This window comes from Natrix helvetica, assembly GCF_964273705.1.
Source record: "Natrix helvetica genome assembly, chromosome: 6".
NCBI classification, from domain to species: domain Eukaryota; kingdom Metazoa; phylum Chordata; class Lepidosauria; order Squamata; family Natricidae; genus Natrix; species Natrix helvetica.
This window is the reverse complement of record NC_138553.1, coordinates 75415531-75434109: the sequence shown is the minus strand read 5'-3', so window position 1 is coordinate 75434109 and position 18579 is coordinate 75415531. Positions and strand designations below refer to the sequence as shown.

General features: G+C 44.7%; 1 protein-coding gene across 3 annotated transcripts in view; it reads left to right on the top strand.

Annotated features, from left to right (window-relative positions):
- The window catches only part of WNT7B (Wnt family member 7B), a 149806-nt gene that overhangs the window by 79467 nt on the left and 51760 nt on the right, over positions 1-18579 (top strand). Inside the window, exon 1 of one of the 3 annotated variants that reach the window (XM_081958021.1) lies at positions 16991-17049. The exons of the other annotated variants lie outside the window; for them this stretch is intronic. Coding sequence (XP_081814147.1) covers positions 17006-17049 — 44 coding nt within the window. The 5' untranslated portion in view covers positions 16991-17005. Of the gene's footprint in view, positions 1-16990; positions 17050-18579 lie in introns of those variants that run through there. 3 annotated transcript variants of the gene reach the window in all.

The following is an 18579-nucleotide window of genomic DNA, read 5'->3' as shown; positions in this document are numbered from 1 at the left end:
AAGGGGACCGCGGCTGCGCTGATTGAGGCTGGAGCTGAAGAAATTTCTCCGTTTGGGCTGCGCCCCTGCGATCGGAGCAACCACGTGGTTTGATGACGTCACCAGCCTCACCAGTCATAAACGTCACCGCACGTCACTGGTGCAGGGGAAGGGGATTGCGGCTCTGCTAATCTGAGGCTGTGCCCTGAGGAGCCGCCTGCACACGTGGTCCCATTCCCCTTGCAAGGATCCCGGGCTCGCCCAATGCAAAAAATGCCTGGGTACCGTGTTTCCCCGAAAATACAACCTGTCCTGCGCTCACTGACCTAGCGTTATCCCGAAAGCGCCAAGTTACAGGAGCCGGGGGTGCGGGGAGCGCTCACGTTGCTTGCCGCCTTCGGTATACCGGGAGTGGCGTAGGTTGGGGAGTGGCGTTCTGTCCGGCCAGAGGGGAGAGTTGCCGGGAAACTCCCCAGCCGGGAAAAGCGCCATTCACTGACCTCAGCAGCCGCCCCGCAAATCCCCTCTCCAGCTGGGAAAAGCGCCATTCACTGACCTCAGCAGCCGCCCCGCAAATCCCCTCTCCAGCCGGGAAAAGCGCCATTCACTGACCTCAGCAGCCGCCCCGCAAATCCCCTCTCCAGCCGGGAAAAGCGCCATTCACTGACCTCAGCAGCCACCCCGCAAATCCCCTCTCCAGCCGGGAAAAGCGCCATTCACTGACCTCAGCAGCCGCCCCGCAAATCCCCTCTCCAGCCGGGAAAAGCGCCATTCACTGACCTCAGCAGCCGCCCCGCAAATCCCCTCTCCAGCCGGGAAAAGCGCCATTCACTGACCTCAGCAGCCGCCCCGCAAATCCCCTCTCCAGCCGGGAAAAGCGCCATTCACTGACCTCAGCAGCTGCCCCGCAAATCCCCTCTCCAGCCGGGAAAAGCGCCATTCACCAAGCCCTTGCGCAGCTGTCCCAGGCGACCGCTGCTGGCTGCTGCTGCCCGCCGCCGCCCCGCTCCGCTCCGTGCATAACTTCCAAACTCCAAAACTTCCAGCATCGGCCGCTCTAGGAGTGCTCTCTATGGTGGGCCGGCTGCTGGACAGAGAGTTTTCCGGACAGTCTTCCAGCAGCCGGCCCACCATAGAGAGCACTCCTAGAGCGGCCGATGCTGGAAGTTTTGGAGTTTGGAAGTTATGCACGGAGCGGAGCGGCGGGGCGGCGGGCGGCGGCGGGCAGCAGCAGCCAGCGGCGGTCGCCTGGGAGAGCTGCGCAAGGGCTTGGTGAATGGCGCTTTTCCCGGCTGGAGAGGGGATTTGCCGGGCGGCTGCTCAGGTCAGTGAATGGCGCTTTTCCCGGCTAGAGAGGGGATTTTCCGGGCGGCTGCTCGTGAGCATAGTTACCTCATGGCTACTTCGCCCCTGAGGCTGTGCCCGGCTCTTCGGGAGCCAGTTCACAAGAGAGCAGCCGCCCGGCAACTCTCCCCTCTGGCCGGACAGAACGCCATTCCCCAACCTAGCGGTATATTGAAGGCGGCAAGCAACGTGAGCGCTCCCCCCACCCCCGGCTCCTGTAACTTGGTGCTTTCGGGATAACGCTAGGTCAGTGAGCGCAGGACAGGTTGTATTTTCGGGGAAACATGGTACCTAGGCATTTTTTGCATTGGGCGAGCCTGTGATCCTTGCAAGGGAAATGGGACCACGTGTGCAGGAGGCTCCTCAGCACACAGCCTCAGATTAGCAGAGCCGCGATCCCCTTCCCCTGCACACGTGGTCCCATTCCCCTCCTTCCTGAGGCAAGATGAAGGGGACTGCGGCTGCGCTGATTGAGGCTGGAGCTGAGGAGCCTCCTGCACACGTGGTCCCATTCCCCTTGCAAGGATCCTGGGCTCGCCCGATGTAAAAAATGGCGAGATCGGCACACTTGGGGCTGCTGCTGAGATGTCCAGGGAGGCTAAACCAAGCCGCGCGCCTCTCCCAGCCACTTTCACGGCTTCCTGGAGTAATTCTTTTTTATTTTCATGACGAGAGTGGTGAGGCTCCGCCTCCCCTGCCTCCCCTGACTGCACGTCACTGCCCTGCACACATGGTCCCATTCCCCTCCTTCCTGAGGCAAGATGAAGGGGACCGCGGCTGCGCTGATTGAGGCTGGAGCTGAAGAAATTTCTCCGTTTGGGCTGTGCCCCTGCGATCGGAGCAACCACGTGGTTTGATGACGTCACCAGCCTCACCAGTCATAAACGTCACCGCACGTCACTGGCTGTATTACATTATTTGGGTACACCAGGGGTTGTAACACAAATACATACATACATACATACATACATACATACATACATACATACATACATACATACTATTTATCAGCACAAATACAACACACACACACACACACACACACACACAAATTTCCTTCTGTACAACATTTCCACCTCAGTGTACATCCATTGTAAATGTACTTCTTCCCTCTTATTTCAGTTTCTCTTTGTCTGTACATATAATACTTTTAAAAACAGTCCTTAATTTACAATCCTTCTTTCCATTTATACATGTTTTTTTCATCTCTAGCTATACATTGTTAATTTCTAACTCCTGTGACTTCTTCATTTAATCTTTCCTTAAGCTTTCCTCTAGCCATTTGTACCACTCATTCCATACCATATAATATTCAGTTTCCTCCTTTTCTTTTATTTCTTTTGTAAATTTGTCCATCTGCACACACTAACACTTTCATTGTAACATTCCCCATTGTTGGTATATTATTATTCTTCCAATTTTGTGCATATGTTGATGTGATGTGAATTTTTCTTAGTCCCCTCACTTCAAGGGAGTACTCAGCCATTCTTTGTTTCATGACTGGTCCTTCTTGCAGTCCACAGTACTCTAAGTAACTATCTGTAAATGCATACATCTGTCTTCCATCCTTTTCTATTTAATTCTGGAAAACTCTCTGTTCAACTGCTCTGCTTTGCTTGCTGCCAAATTTTGGCTCCTGCCTTCTGGCTCACTCTGAATTAAGTATAGTGTATCAAACCAGAAGCTTATTTCACTAGGCAAGGCCTGTTCTCTGCTCTATTACTACTCCTAGGACCCAAAGGGATCTGGTAGCATCAGACAGACAGATTTTTGTTAAAGATAAAACGTTTTGTAATAAAATGTGTTAATCTGAAACGGTGCTATGAATCTGCTTCTGAATTTTGGTGACTAACTTATAATTTTTACCCTGAGGTCATTTGAGAGACATTCATTCTTCCACTCGTTCCTTTCAAGTCATAAAACAATTTCAGTTGATCCTCGGGGTACATCTTTTGGGGGAAAAAAGGTGCTTAATTTAGTGAAGCTGGCTGCTAAATGTATGCATTGATTTCAATCTGCAGCAAGTCCATCCTAATCTCATCCCAATAAGATTTGCTTTAAATGTTTCAGTCTGTTTTCAACCCTTCAAAGACAGAGGGAACTGCATATAAAGAGAATTTGTATAAGGTGTTTTATAGATGGCATCTTCTACCGGCGAGGTTGGCAAAGATGTTTAAAGACAAATTAGCTCAATGTTGAAATGTCACCACTTATCTGGATCTTACTATCATATGCGGTGGACATGTGGATAGGCAAAGAAGTATTGGGCTAAGATAAAGATATGGTTGGAAAAGATGATAAAACAACATATTGAGTTAAAACCAGAAATGTTTTTGTTGAGGATATTACCTGAAACTTATAATAAAGAGAATACATATTTAATTATTCACATATTAACCGCAGCTACAATTGTATTTGCACAACATTGGAAAAGTGAAGAGATTCCTACTGAAGAGAAGGGGATTAGGAAAATATTAGAATGTGCGAGAAATGAACAGACTAACATTGGCAATTAAGGAGAAAGAGCAAACTGAATGTTATAAGACATGGGAGGTAATTTAACGGTGGTTAGAGAACAAAAAGGGAAAATGGAAATATAAGAAGAAGGTAGAAAGAAGAATAGAAAATGTATTAAGACAGAGATAAGAATAAGTGATAATTGTTAACATTACTATGATGAAAATAACTACACTCAATGTTATTATTGCGTATATATATATATATATATATATATATATATATATATATATATATATATATATATATATATATATATATATATATATATATATATATATATATATATATATATATATATATATATATATATATATATATATATATATATATATATATATTAGAAGATATGTTAGAAGATATGTTAAGAATACTGGAATAATGCATTCAGTTTTGGTCCCCACGATGTAGAAAAGATGTGGAGACTCTAGACCAGTGGGTCTCAACCTTCCTAACGCCGTGACCCTTTAATACAGTTCCTCATGTTGTGGTGACCCCCAACCATAAAATTATTTTATGTTTTCCGTATTTTTTCAAAAATATGTGTTTTCCAATGGTCTTAGGCGACCCCTGTGAAATGGGTCCCGACCCACAGGTTGAGAACCACTGCTCTAGAAAGAGTGTAGAGAAGAGCATCAAAGATGATTAGGGGACTGGAAACTAAAACATATGAAGAACGGTTGCAGGAACTGGGCATGTCTAGTTTAATGAAAAGAAGGATTAAGGCAGACATGATAGCAGTGTTCTAATAGCTCAGGGGTTGCCACAAAGAAGAGGAAGTCAAACTATTCTCCAGGGCACATGAGGGTAGAACAAGAAGCAATGGGTGGAAATGAGGGTAGAACAAGAAGCAATGGGTGGAAACTAATCAAGGAGAGAAGCAACTTAGAACTGAGGAGAAATTTCCTGACAATTAGAACAATTAATCAGTGGAACAGAAGTTGCCTCCAAAAGTTGTGAATGCCCCAACACTGGAAGTCTTTAAGAAGATGTTGGATAGCCATTTGTCTGAAACGGTATAGGGTTTCCTGCCTAGGCAGGGGGTTGCGCTAGAAGACCTCCAAGACTTCCAACTCTACTATTGTATTGTTGTATAAGAAGGAAATGACAAAATCTATAAGGTTTAACTGTATACTGTATTATAATTTATGAAAGAATGTCGCACAGAAATATTTGTGCCCAGACCAGAGGTGAGTTCCTACTGGTTCGGACCGGTTCGGACGAGTAAGTAGTAATTCCGAACTGGTTCTATCCTTGCGGCCGCCATCTTGATTTTCTGTTCTGCACATGGGTAGCACAGACTTCATTGAAAAAATGTAATATTTTTTTCCCTTTTCTAATGTTGTGCGCATGCGCAGAGCCTTTTCGTTGCAAATGTGCACACACACAGAGCAAAATCTTTTACGCGCTCAGTGCTTTAGCATTGCAGTCACAGAAAGGGAATTATACCAAAAGGGAAATTTGGGGCAAGATTTTTCAGCAAGCAAATTCCATCCTAATCTTTCTCCTGCTCCCAACACCCAGGCGAGCTTTAGTCTCATGGTCAAATTTCCAAACTAAGTGGAGTTTTGCGATTGACCCTCTGATTGGGTGGCCAGTTCATCAAAAAGCTTTCTCTGACAATTGAATAAATTTGTCACAAGGGGGAATAGGCCTCGTTAAGGGGCAGAACCTCTGACCTCCTGATCTTACTGCATGTGTAACTCACTCAAGCATTAGCCCGGAGTGAATGATTTGGAAGGACATTTGATCCACTCGAAGGGAGGTTCAAGGCTACAAGACCTAGTTTAATGCGGAGTTGCTACATTCGTGTTTCTGTGGTTGCATCAAAAATAAGAGAAGAAGCTTGCAGAATTCCCAAATGGTCAATTCGTTCTGCCTATAACATCTCGAGGATGTAAAACTGAGTGCAACTCACTGAACAACTGCCTTGCTTAACAACAGAAATTCAAGTCTCAAGTCGATGGCATCTGGGTAATTCTGCAGTGCTACACTAGCTATAAAAGGGATGCGGTGGCTCAGTGGCTAAGAGGCTGAGCTTGTCGATCAGAAAGGTCGATAGTTTGACGGTTCGAATCCCTAGCGCTGCGTAATGGAGTGAGCTCCCGTTACTTGTCCCAGCTTCTGCCAATCTAGCAGTTCGAAAACATGTAAAAATGCAAGTAGAAAAATAGGGACCACCTTTGGTGGGAAGGTAACAGTGTTCCGTGCACTTCCGGCATTTAGGCATGCTAACCATATGACTATGGAGACGTCTTCGGATAGCACTGGCTCTAAGGCTTTGAAACGCAAGATGAGCACTGCCCCCTGGATTCAGGAACGACTAGCACATATGTGTGAGGGGAACCTTTACCTTTATACAAGCTGTGATTTTACACCCAATGTTCTGGGGGAGGGGGCTTCATTTTCCCAGATCATACAATTGCAGCCATCACCCTGAGTTTTTTTCAGCCCTCTTGCAAATACCTCTGAACGTAATCACGTTAAGGGAAATGTTCCTTATTTATTTTTATTAAGCGCTGCCTAGAAAGAGTAGAGTTCTTGGCAGCCAAACGTCATCCCAATAATATCTCGTGGCTTACGTTTTAGAATTTATAATTCAAGAGAGTGCATCTTGCTGGCCAAAAAGAGACGGGTCTTTTCAGAGACTTCAGTTTTACATAGCAAAAACTCAAGTCAGTTCTCCAGTATTTTGGTTTCTGTAGCCAGACTGCATTCCTTAAGTTCCCTCTAAAGGGGAACTTATATTTCAGTCTTCCGCTGTCTTCCCTCAAGGTGAGACTTCCAGAGAGGGCCTTGCCTTGCCCAACTTGTATTTTAGGGTTAGGGTTAATCCCTCCTGATTAAATAAAGGTAAAGGTTCCCCTCGCACATATGTGTTAGTTGTTCCCGAATCTAGGGGGCGGTGCTCATCTCTGTTTCAAAGCCGAAGAGCCAGCGCTGTCCAAAGACGTCTCCATGATCATGTAGCCGGCATGACTCAACGCCAAAGGGGCACGAAACACTGCTACCTTCCCACCAAAGGTGATCCCTATTTCCCTACTTGCATTTTTACATGCTTTCGAACTGCTAGGTTGGCAGAAGCTGGGACAAGGAACAGGAACTCATTCCATTATGCAGCACTAGGGATTCGAACCACCGAACTGCCGACCTTTCTCATCAACAAGCTCAGTGTCTTAGCCACTGAGCCACCACATCCCCCCGATTTATTTCAGGGTAAATCAATACATCTCATTTAAACTGGTTTCGTAATGTATCCCCCAGATTATGCCAGAGAGTGGTAGGTTTATGGGGTAACCTTGAGACTGCAAGCAGAAAAAGAAGCTGCAAAACAGCTACTGAACAGCGGAAGTTGCCATCTGTTGTTTTAGAGCTTTTCTTAGTTGTAGTTGTAGATTAAGTAGCATTGTGATTAAGTGGGCATACAGTTGCTCTCCAGCACTCTACAGATCCACAGAATTGGAAGGGACCTTGTAGGTCATCTAGTCCAACCCCCCCCCAAGTAGCCACCATGTACACCAGAAATGTACACCATTTTTTGACAGATGGCAGTCCAGTCTCTTCTTGAAAGCTTCCAGCAGTGAAGCTCCCACAACATCCGAAGGCAACTTCTGTTCCATGGGTTGATTGCTCTCACTGTCAGAACATTTCTCCTTATTTCCAGGTTGAATCTCTCTCCTTGTTCGGTTTTTGCACATTGTTGGTGCAAATGAAAGTGAACCTCACAAAGACATCTCCCTCTGCTTAACTGGCAACTCAGTCCAAAATTGGGGAGAACAAGGAGAAAGGGAAGATAAGGGACAAGTCAGATGGTTGACCAATCTATTTTTTAGGAAGGGGTGGGGAAATCTCCCCAAATATATTTTTTGTGTCAGTTGTTGATTGATTTACCACTTATTCAGGGTACCTGGATTGTGTCAAGTTGCATAAGCTAAAAGACCAAAAGCTATTCCTTGTTCAATCAGCTTCTTGCTGTTTTATTTCCCCAAAGAAAAGGAGAAAGAAGAGAACTCTTTTTTTAGTCCAGTTGATCAGCTATTGCTATCTCAAATTTTGGTTCTTTGAAACTTCATTGCAAGTCAAAATGGCTCTATTGTATCAGACATGTGGGGTTATATATATATATATATATATATATATATATATATATATATATATATATATATATATATATATATATATATATATATATATATATATATATATATATATATATATATATATACTATGTATATTCTCTCTCTCTCTGTATGTGTGTGTGTATTACATTTTTTCTAATAAATAAATGAAGGGAGACCAGTATAGATCTATTTCAAGCTATTTAACGCTCATCAGCTAGCCATGTTCTTGTGGCTTAGAGGTTAATACAACTGCCTAATATGGAAGCAGCCCAAGTTCGAATCCCAGCTAAGGGCATGGCTAGCTGAGGAGAGCTAAATATTATCAGCAAAAATGTAACACAAAACGGTTTGTCATATGTGTGTGTGTATCAAAGAAGCGAGTAAACCCCCCCCCCGCATATTTTGTAAATATATCTTTTCATGTGGCAACAGTGAAGAAATGACACTTGACTACAATGTAAAGTAGTGAGTATACAGCTTGTATAACAGTGCAAATGTGCTGCCCCCTCAAAATAACGCAGCACACAGCCATTAATGTCTAAACTGCTGGTTTGCAAAATGTGAGAGGGTGTATTCACTTCTGTGATACACACACACACACACACACACACACACGGAGAGAGAGAGAGAGAGAGAGAGAGAGAGGGAGAGAGAGAGAGAGAGAGAGCGAGAGAGAGAGAGAGAGCGAGAGAGAGAGAGAGAGAGAGAGAGAGAGAGAGAGAGAGAGAGAGAATAATGCCCTGAGAATATCTCACAATGAGGACCACCAAGTTAAATTGCAGTCCATTTAACACAAGCAGAGAGGCTGTGGCCAAAAACAAGCAGTGTGCGGCCTGGGGTGGTGGGTGTTCTGCCCCCTTGGGAAATCTAGGTGGATTATGGCCCAGCTGGAGCGCTAGATAATCTTCAAAGGCGGCCCCCCCACTGAGCCCATGATGACTGGGACTGCGGTGTCTGGAGGCTACTGAGGCAGAAAAAATGGGGCATCCCTAGTTAGAGGATTATGGTTCGAGCAGGTGGAAAGGTGGCGGGGGGGGGGGGGAAGAACCCATGGCTCAAGTGGGAACTTTTTCTTGGAGAATCGTGGCCCCCCGAATGACGCTTTCATGGCCACACGCTGCAAAGGCACCTGAGGGAAAAGTTAAAATGGAGGCAATGGCAGCCTCAGCCCTGTTGTACAGGTGGGACTGCTGATGTAAGAGGATCGTAAATCCAGCATTCCTCTAGTTTAAAATAAGTCAGCCAGCTGAAGAAAGAACCGACAAATCAAATCTATTTTTTGTTATGGTCATGGACCAATGTGAAGACCCAATGTTTTATTTTTTTTTATTTACTTTGGTTTGTCAAGCATGTATGAGAAAACGAGTATAAGTGCGAATGTAACATATAAACATATGTATAAGCAGGTATATGTAGATACATAAGAAATGAGTACAAATAGATGAGGACAGTAGGACAGGAGTAGTAGGCACACTGGTGTGCTTATGCACGCCCCCTTACGGACCTCTTAGAAATGGGGTGAGGTCAACAGTAGACAGTTTAAGGTTAAAGTTTTGGGGGCTTTGAGGATGTAACAACAGAGTCAGGTAGAGCATTCCAGGCATGGACCACTCTGTTGCTGAAGTCATATTTTCTGCAATCGAGTTTGGAACGGTTTACTTTGAGTTTGTATCTATTGTTTGCCCGTGTACTATTGCGGTTGAAGCTGAAGTATTAGGACATTGCAGCAGTTTTGTGTACTAAGCTTAGGTCAGACCGTAGGCGGCATAGTTCCAGTTTGTCCAGGTCCAAAATTTCAAGCCTAGTGGCGTAAGGTATTCTATTGCGAGCAGAGGAGTGGGGGGCTCTTCTCATGAAATCCCTCTGGATAACTGCAATCTACTTTTTTGAAAGATTGGGAAGGATGCTTGAGGCTAGGAAGCATCATTAGGAAAGTAATCTCTCCGTTACAGCCTGAAGTGGTACCGTCTTCTCTCCTGACCAAGGCTGGATAATCCAGAAGGCAACATAGGCTCACTGGCTGAGGCTGACCAACCTCCCAGACCCAGCCTGGAATCACTTTGGCCAGCATTGGGAGACCAGCATTGGGTCAAGAGCAGCCACCTGCCCCAGGGACTACCCAAAGGATGGTTCAAGTTGTCTTTTCACTCAACAAAAGAGAATCACGTCACCTCCATGGTGCAAATTGGCAAAGGTTTCAACTGCTTTGCCTGTCTGGAGAATGAAAGTGTTTATCTCTAAATCTTCCTTAGGGTTAACAAATACAGGAGGATCCAGGCTTGACACCTGAGAATAGTAGAGTAGAATAAAATAGAACAGAACAGAACCTTGGAGGTCTTCTAGTCCAACCCCCAGCTCAAGTAGGAGAACCTATACCAGTGATAGCTAACCTTTATGTTGTCGTGTGCTGAAAGCATGTGTGCGTGTGTGCACCCAAATGTGGTGTGGACCCTTCCCCCTGCACATGCACATGCATCCCCCTCACATGCCCCCCCACCCCCTTGCATGCTCTCCCCACTTCCTGCACATGTGCTCCCCTTCACCCCTGGCATGCACCCTGCCCCGCCTCCACGCATGCACATATGACACCCCCCCTCCACACAGGCACACGTGTATTCAGCATGTGCTGAGGAATTCTGGGAGTTGAAGTCCACAAGTCTTAAAGTTGCCAAGGTTGGAGACCCCTGGTTTAAGTAAATCATGGAATATTTAAGTGAATCTGGATTCCTCCCATTGGCTCTGCTTATCAGAAGCTGATTGGGAAGACCACCATAGTGATTGCGGGATCCAGAATGCTACGACCATAGTAAATGCATGCTGGTTGCGAAATTTTGATCACGTGATGATGAGGAAGCTGTGATAGTCGTAAGTCACTTCTTTCAGTGCAATTGTCACATTGAATGATTGCTGTACAAACGATTGTAAGTCAAGGACTACCGGTAAGCTTTTAGATAGCAAGACAGGGTTTCCCTTGCAAGGTAGCAATGTTTTTAGGCTGGCAGGTTGACATAGCTGAAAGTAAGTTCTCGTTGCAAACTCTCGCCAGGATCAAATCTCTCATTTATACTTTCCTTTGCCCATTCATCCAAGGTTCTTCTTTCCTTCCTATTCCCGACTTTCCATTCCTTGCTTTCTTTTTACCATGTCATCCTTTGAATTGCCTCAATAAAGAAAACTCCGCATCGGTGACAGGAAAGGCATCTGGCCAGCAAACACTCAGATCCATTCAGTTGCCCAGACACCACCCTGCAAGGGATTAGGTGGTCGTTAAAAGAGGATGATAGTTTGAATGGCCTTGTCTGTCTTTTGTGGCTATAATTTGCTCTGCGGCAGGTTTATTTTCAAATACTACGGAAGTAGGAATCATCTGAATTATCTAAGATCGCCCAAAGTTGTTTTCAAAACGGGGAATCCTTGCACCAGAGAATTTCAAAATAGTTCTGTATTCGTCTGATCACAAGACATTGGTGGTCTGAAAATTGTCAGAAGTTGTCCTCTGGCTCTATTGTGGTTTATTTACTACTGGAGCAAAGCTGGTGTGTCTTTGCTGAAGCTTATGGTGGTTCAGTATGTGTGTATGTGTACCTTCTGAGTCAGTCTAATCTTTACAATTTTCTTGGTCAGATTTCAGAAGTGGTTTGCTCTTGCCTTCTTCTCCTTCCTAGGGCTGAGAGAGAGTGTGTGTGTATATGTGTTGTGGCCCACCAGCAGCCAGCAGAGCTGGCAGCAGATTTGGACAGCGAGGAGGTTGGGGAGAAACATGGGCCAGTCCTGGAATCTGGGAAAGGCTCTGATGAGGGCTCTGTGTTGGAAGCAGAGAGGGGGCCAGAGCTGTATGCCAGTTATCAGCTGCCTTCAGAGTCAGACATCAGTGAGGAAGACAAAGAGCTGGAGCCTGTTCCCAGGGTGCGCATGCACAGAGTTGACAGACGAAGGGAACGGTTAAAGAACAGGGGTTGACTTGGGAGTAAAGCCACAGGTGGACGATGAATGCCCCCTCCCAGAAGAAATAAAAGAGGAGCGAATGGGGAGTGGAGTTTGCTGGAGACAATTTGTCCACTTAATTGGTTCGTGACTCTCCGCAACTCCTTGCCAAGTTTTGCAGATATCGGCCTGTCAGCTCTCCAAGCCAGATAAGGTCTGTGTCTGTAAATCCTCCCTTGAAAGACTTTGCTGGGTGTGAATGAGCAGAATTAATGAGTAAATTAATGAAAGGGGTTTTTGTCAGGACCAGGAGTTTGCTTCAGGCTCTTGGGAAGCCTCGATCAGAACAGCTAGAACTCACCGTCTCCTGGTATCCAGCCTGGTGCCTTCACCATGTGACAAAAGAGGCTCACTCAAATCCTGGGCTCTAGGCTATTTTGAGAAATTAAAGACTATATTCCCCCCAAAGGGTTCATCAAGCTACCTCCATCTTATTGCAAAAGGAAATTTAGGGCAGCATTAAGCTCAACTCAAGAGAGATTTAAATCGTTGCTTTTTCCTGCGTTAAAAAGAAACCTTCCACCACCAAATCACCTTTCCACCTCAAAACTAACTTTTTTCACACCACCAGATGTGGAAAGAGTTAGTAGCTGTGCATTCTTCCCAAAATGCTGTTTTTTTTAAAAAAAAATTATGGTAATCCAGTGGAAGCAGAATTGCTTTTTTAGGAAGAGGCCGCCTACTTACCGCGAGACTCCTTCTGGGCACATTAGGGAAAGGAATGGCCCTTGCAAGAGACGACTCTGCTTAAGATGATGATCCTGAGATGTCCTAACATGTACCGTAAGCAGGTGGAAGCCTCAGGGGCTGGCAGCTGTTCAGGCAGCTCGAGATCTTTGCCAAGCTCGGGTGGGGCAGAGGCTCAGGCCAAGGTTTCTATTCTTGTCAACCACAATTTTCTTCTCTCTCATATTTGTTTTCCTGGAGCAGAGTGATGAGCTGCATTCAGTGGCTGCAGGAGAAGGATTTCTCGCTGGGAGGGCAGCCTCCCTCATCGGTCCTCTCCGTAGCTCTGAATCGGGGAAGGGAGGGAGGGAGGGAGGGAGTGTGGGTCCCTGACAGCTTTGCAAATGAGGGAACCTCCCCAAGGAATTCTGTAGAGATTCTCAGTCATCCAAGTCACGGCTGTCCCAAATGTGCTTTTGTTTTTTTCAGGAGGCAACTGGACTTGCTAGTTTTTTCTTTCGAAGACGTTTCGCTTCTCATCCAAGAAGCTTCTTCACCTCTGACAGGATGGTAGGGAACGGAAAGATTTATATTCCTTGCTGGTCATTTGCATCCTTTTCAAGGGTCATTGAGGCCACTTGGAGGTTTATCTGTGTCCTCAGGATCACCTGTGCTTCAATGACCCTCTAAAAGGATGCAAATGACCAGCTGTCAGCAAGGAATATAAATCCTTCCATTCCCCACTATTCTGTCAGAGCTGAAGAAGCTTCTTAGATGAGAAGCAAAATGTCTTCAAAATAAAAGACAAGAAAGTCCAGTTGCCTCCTGAAAAAGCACCTTTGGGACAACCGTAACCTGGAGGACGGAGAATCTCTACAGACCTTTAGCTATACAATTTAGGATGAGCACCCTTGGAATGGTGGAGGAGTAGGAATGGATTTCCAGAGAAAAAATTGCAGACTACAGGAACTATTACCACTACTCAGGTGACCCTGGGGACACAAGTAAACCTCCAAGTCCTTCAACGACCCTCAGGGGGCACAAGGTGATCTCAACCTGGCCATGCACACTTCAGCCACGCCTCCCCTGCCTCCCAAGGTCAAACACAACCCTGATGAGGCCCTCAATGAAATCGAGTTTGACACCCCTAGTTGTAGAGGGAATCAGTCAGGAGAGAGAAGATTAAAAAGCATCTCCGTAGAAAAGAGGTTTAATGCAATAGAAGCATGACAAAGCAAGCATGTTTTATGGATGTCGCTCCATAACCTGTGGTTAGTTCTATCCCGAATGCCCAGCCACTTTCTGAATATAATATAAAATGCTTTGGTGTTGAAATCCTCCTTTCTTTCTTTCCTTCTTTCTTTCTTTCTTTCTTTCTTTCTTTCTTTCTTTCTTTCTTTCTTTCTTTCTTTTTCAAAAGTGTTTTTTAAATTTATTTTTCATTTTAAAAAATATAAACATTTCATCTCCCCTTAAGCAGTGTGTCGTCTGGGTACAAATATTTCTGTGCAACATCCTTCCACAAATTACATACATTGAAGAACTACTCTATATTGTGTAGTCTATATTGTGTAACATTGAAGACTATAATTGAAGAATTATACCAGTGGTGGGTTCCTACCCGTTTGGACTGGTTCAGCCAAACCGGTAGTGATATGGCGGCCTGGGTCGCTGGAACCGGCAGCAACCCAGGCCTGCCACGCCCCTGAACTGGTTCCCCGGTCTCTTCTGCCATCGCCTGCATGTTTCTGTGCATGCGCAGAACACTTTTCAGTCAACTGTGCATGCACAGCAATGCATGGCGGGTGTGAGTGAAGCAAGCAGCGCATGAGCAAAATGCCCTCTCAGTGAACTGGTTAGGACCCCACCACTGGATTATGCCATGTGTAAATCTTCATTTCCTTCATAACGTATCTTCTAATAAAAATAGTAATAATAACATTAAACATAATTATCCTACTCATGTTATCAGTTGCCATTTTATTCTAATCTCTGTCTTAATGCATCTTCTATTCTTCTTGTTGTCTTCTTTCTTTACTGAAATCCTTCTTTCTGTCTTCCTAAGGGAAAACTCTAAATTCTGGATTAAATTTCAAAGATGAAGTCAACTCCTTAAAGGAGAAGAAATACAAAGCTTACATAAGTAACAATATATATATATATATATATATATATATATATATATATATATATATATATATGTGTGTGTGTGTGTGTGTGTGTGTGTGTGTGTGTGTGTGTGTGTGTGTGTGTGTGTGTGTGTGTGTGTGTGTGTGTGTGTGTGTGTATGTATATATATATATATATATATATATATATATATATATATATATATACACATACATACATATATATATATTTCACCCTTTCGCTCCAAAGATTGCTCCTTAGAAGAGCATGACTGCAGTAGACAGTAGATTCCCTAGACACCACAGCTCCATTCTTGTGTGTCAAATTGTATATTCCTGACTCCATAATTGTTTCCCAGACCATACTCCTTCAAAGCTACGAACAACATTCTGTAGTGGATAACATGTAATGTGGACTTCTGAAGGTTTTTGTGGGCGAACGCATCCAGAGGCAAATACAAAATCAGTGTGCAAATGGTGGGTTGCTTTTGGGTGCATGTCGGGACAACAGTCCATGGCTGCCTTTCCCAAAAGAACAGTTTTTGGCACCAAGCACGACCCTTTGACTCATGTGGGTGGACCTGTTGTCTTCAGATAAAACAGCATGAAAGATGATGGTATCTGCTCTTCCTAGTTTCACCAACAGCTTCAAGATTGCAGATGATTGAATGCAATCCTAAAATGCTTTAGGATACAATCAAAATCAAGCGAGGTACTAATACCACGCTATAAAGCCTTAGTAAGACCACGCCTAGAATACTGCATCCAGTTTTGGTCACCACACTATAAAAAAGATGTTGAGACTCTAGAAAGGGTGCAGAGAAGAGCAACCAAGATGATTAGGGGACTGGAGGCTAAAGCATATGAAGAACAGTTGCAGGAACTGGGCATGGCTAGTCTAGTGAAGAGAAGGACCAGGAGAGACATGATAGCAGTGTTCCAATATTTGTGGGGCTGCCACAGAGAGGAAGGGGGGGGGTGTCAAGCTGTTTTCCAAAGCACCTGAAAGCCAGACAAGGAATGATGGATGGAAACTGACCAAGAATAGAAACTAGAAATAAGGAGAAATTTTCTGACAGTGAGAACAATCAACCCATGGAATAGAAATTGCCTCCGGAGGTTGTGGGAGGCTCTCAAGAAGATATTGGACTGACATTTGTCAGAAATGGTGTAGGGTCTCCTGCTTAGGGGGGGGTTTGAAATAGGTGACCTACAAGGTCCCTTCCAACTCCGTTAATCTGTGGTTAATGAGCCACAGTGGTGCAGTGGTTAGAGTGCAGTACTGCAGACTACCTCTGCCGGCTGCCTGCAATTTGGCAGTTCAAATCTCACCAGGCTCATGTTTGATTCAGCCTTCCATCCTTCCGAGGTGGATGAAATGAGGACCCAGATTGTTGGGGGCAAGATGCTGACTTTGTAAAGCCGCTTAGAGAGAGCTGCAAAGCATTTTAAAGCGGTATACAAGTCTAAGTGCTATTGCTATCTGTTTAAAATTTGAATGAGATTAAGTTAGGTTTTCTGAAGCATCCTTAGGGGGTTCTGGCAGAAAATCAAAACCTAGGGTACAGGACTTTGACAGAACCAGTGGCAAGTTGTGAGCAGTTTTCCTGCAAATCTACCCTTTAGATGTGTTCCTTAAAGTAGATTTGGCATCTCTGGAAATGCAGTGACGGGTGACAGTCATGCCGGAAAATAATGATTCTGGACCATTTGCTTTTTTTGGTAGCCAATTGTGTGATTTATGTGTCCATTCCCTTTTCTCTCATCATAGCTTGTGCCTGCATCTCTAGCACTTGATCCAGAAGACTATGATACACATAAAACCTAGGAGGAGCTTTGATCCCACTGTTGTGGTTGCCATTTCCACTTTTGTAGACCATGCCCTGCAGAACATTTTGGCGAAGGAACTTGATGTTTCACTGTATGGCACAAGTTTACTGGAGGAGCTTGTGAAAAAAACATGGTCTTTCTGATTATTTCTTACTAGCGCTTGTGCTGCCCCAGCAGTCTATAGCTAGTGTAGGAATTAAGAACTGTCTCCTTTAAGAAACTACCTCATGGGAAATGTAGGCAGAGACTGCCTTATGGGAAATGTAGTTCCATGACATGTGATCACATCTCTGTTTATGATTGGCCACTGGGGCAATCTTGCTCACATGCAATGTTTATAGCCGGGCAGTTTAAATGCTTTTGTGAACTGCAATAGTAGCGTTCTACATCTCCGCTCAGCATGGGGATAAATTCATCATCTTTTTACACTACGTGATGGGACAGATCATGGAAAGTCAGAAGTATCTTAACACTGAACTGTAAGTTTTGCTATTAAGAATGCCTGATAATAAACTTGATCTGAAAGAGATTCCTAAGCATGGAGTTAACTGCATGCCCCAAGCAAGCCTACAACGCCCGAGGCAGAACAGTAAAAAGATGATGAATGATTTTACCTCCATCCAGTAGCTCCCGAGTAAAGAAGATATTGAAGTGGAATCCCAAACTCTGTTTGCATTTTAACTGAGAACAGCTGCTGGGATTTCTCCACCCCACCTCTTGGAGCAGAGAGAAACATTCCGTTTCGGTGAGAAAGGCTGATTATCTCTCCTGAGATGAAGGACTTCGTTGTGATTAAGAAAGTGTGTTAAAAAGAAGCCAAGTCTCATGAGAAAGCAGACCCCCCCCTTTTCAACCTATTCAGCGCGATCTGCTGTTGTTAAGGCCAAACGCATGTGGCTTGGAAGTAAAGCAGCAGCCTAACAAAGAAAGAGAAAACTTGATGGTCCTAAAAGCCTCGTGGAAAGGTCTCCGTGGAAATGAAATTTGAGTAAGAAAGAGGTCAGTAGCCCAGAGCTGACCTCCCAAGTCCTTTGAACTTTATTGATGAGTTGTCCTGCCAACGAGAGGCAATAAAGAGGCCAACTTACTTAGGGTGTGCAAAGCCTGCAGACAGCCAAAAGAGCCATAAGGCAGAGGCAGTCCAGCTGAAGAAACCAATGTGTTATTGTTTGTGAATTATTGAGAGTGGCACAACTCCTTTAGAAGGTGCCAAGCTAGCCAGGTCCAAAATGAATTCAGCGTTCGGGTGAAAATCCCTTAGGAATTCCAAAACTGGAGAGTCAGCTTGGAGGGTCACCTCATCAGGGAGAACGCCATTGCCAGTCACTCCAAACAGTAGTCACAAGCAGTGCCCTCTAGCGGCTCCTCAACAAACCGCAACCCAGTAGTTCAAGTCAACACTTGCAGCGCATCTTCATGGCCGACAAGTGAACTACATGCCAAAGTCTTGTAATGCACCCTAGTGGCCGACAAGCAAACTGCTCCTGCACCTACAAAGTTTTGCAACGCACCCTAATGGCCAAAAAGGAAATTGAACTCAAAGAATTCATAACACATTCAATAAATTTTCTGAGCTAATCCTAGTCATAGAATCTTTCTAGCCATGGCAGAAGGGTCAGACATGCCGAACCCCATGCCTGAACCCACCATAGACTCAGAATTGGTCATCTAAAACTCAGAATTGGATGTCCAACTATCAGAAAAGGCAGAAACACGTCAGATAGTCTATGACCTAAGGCAGCATAGAAAGCCTACGCATGTTATGCAGTCAAACCTCTTGGAGGAATGGGACGGGGTTTATCGAAAGCATGAGAGTCACCGGAAGCAATTGCAGCATCTCCACGATGAACTCAAAGATGATCTATCCCCCAAACGTCTCCGTTCATTGAACAAGGATATGGACGAAATCTACACGCTATGGATATTTTATGGAGATCGCCTCAATGACATCGAGCTCCAACTAAATGATGATGAAGAACTCCAGAAGGAAATGCTGCACATTCAGATGT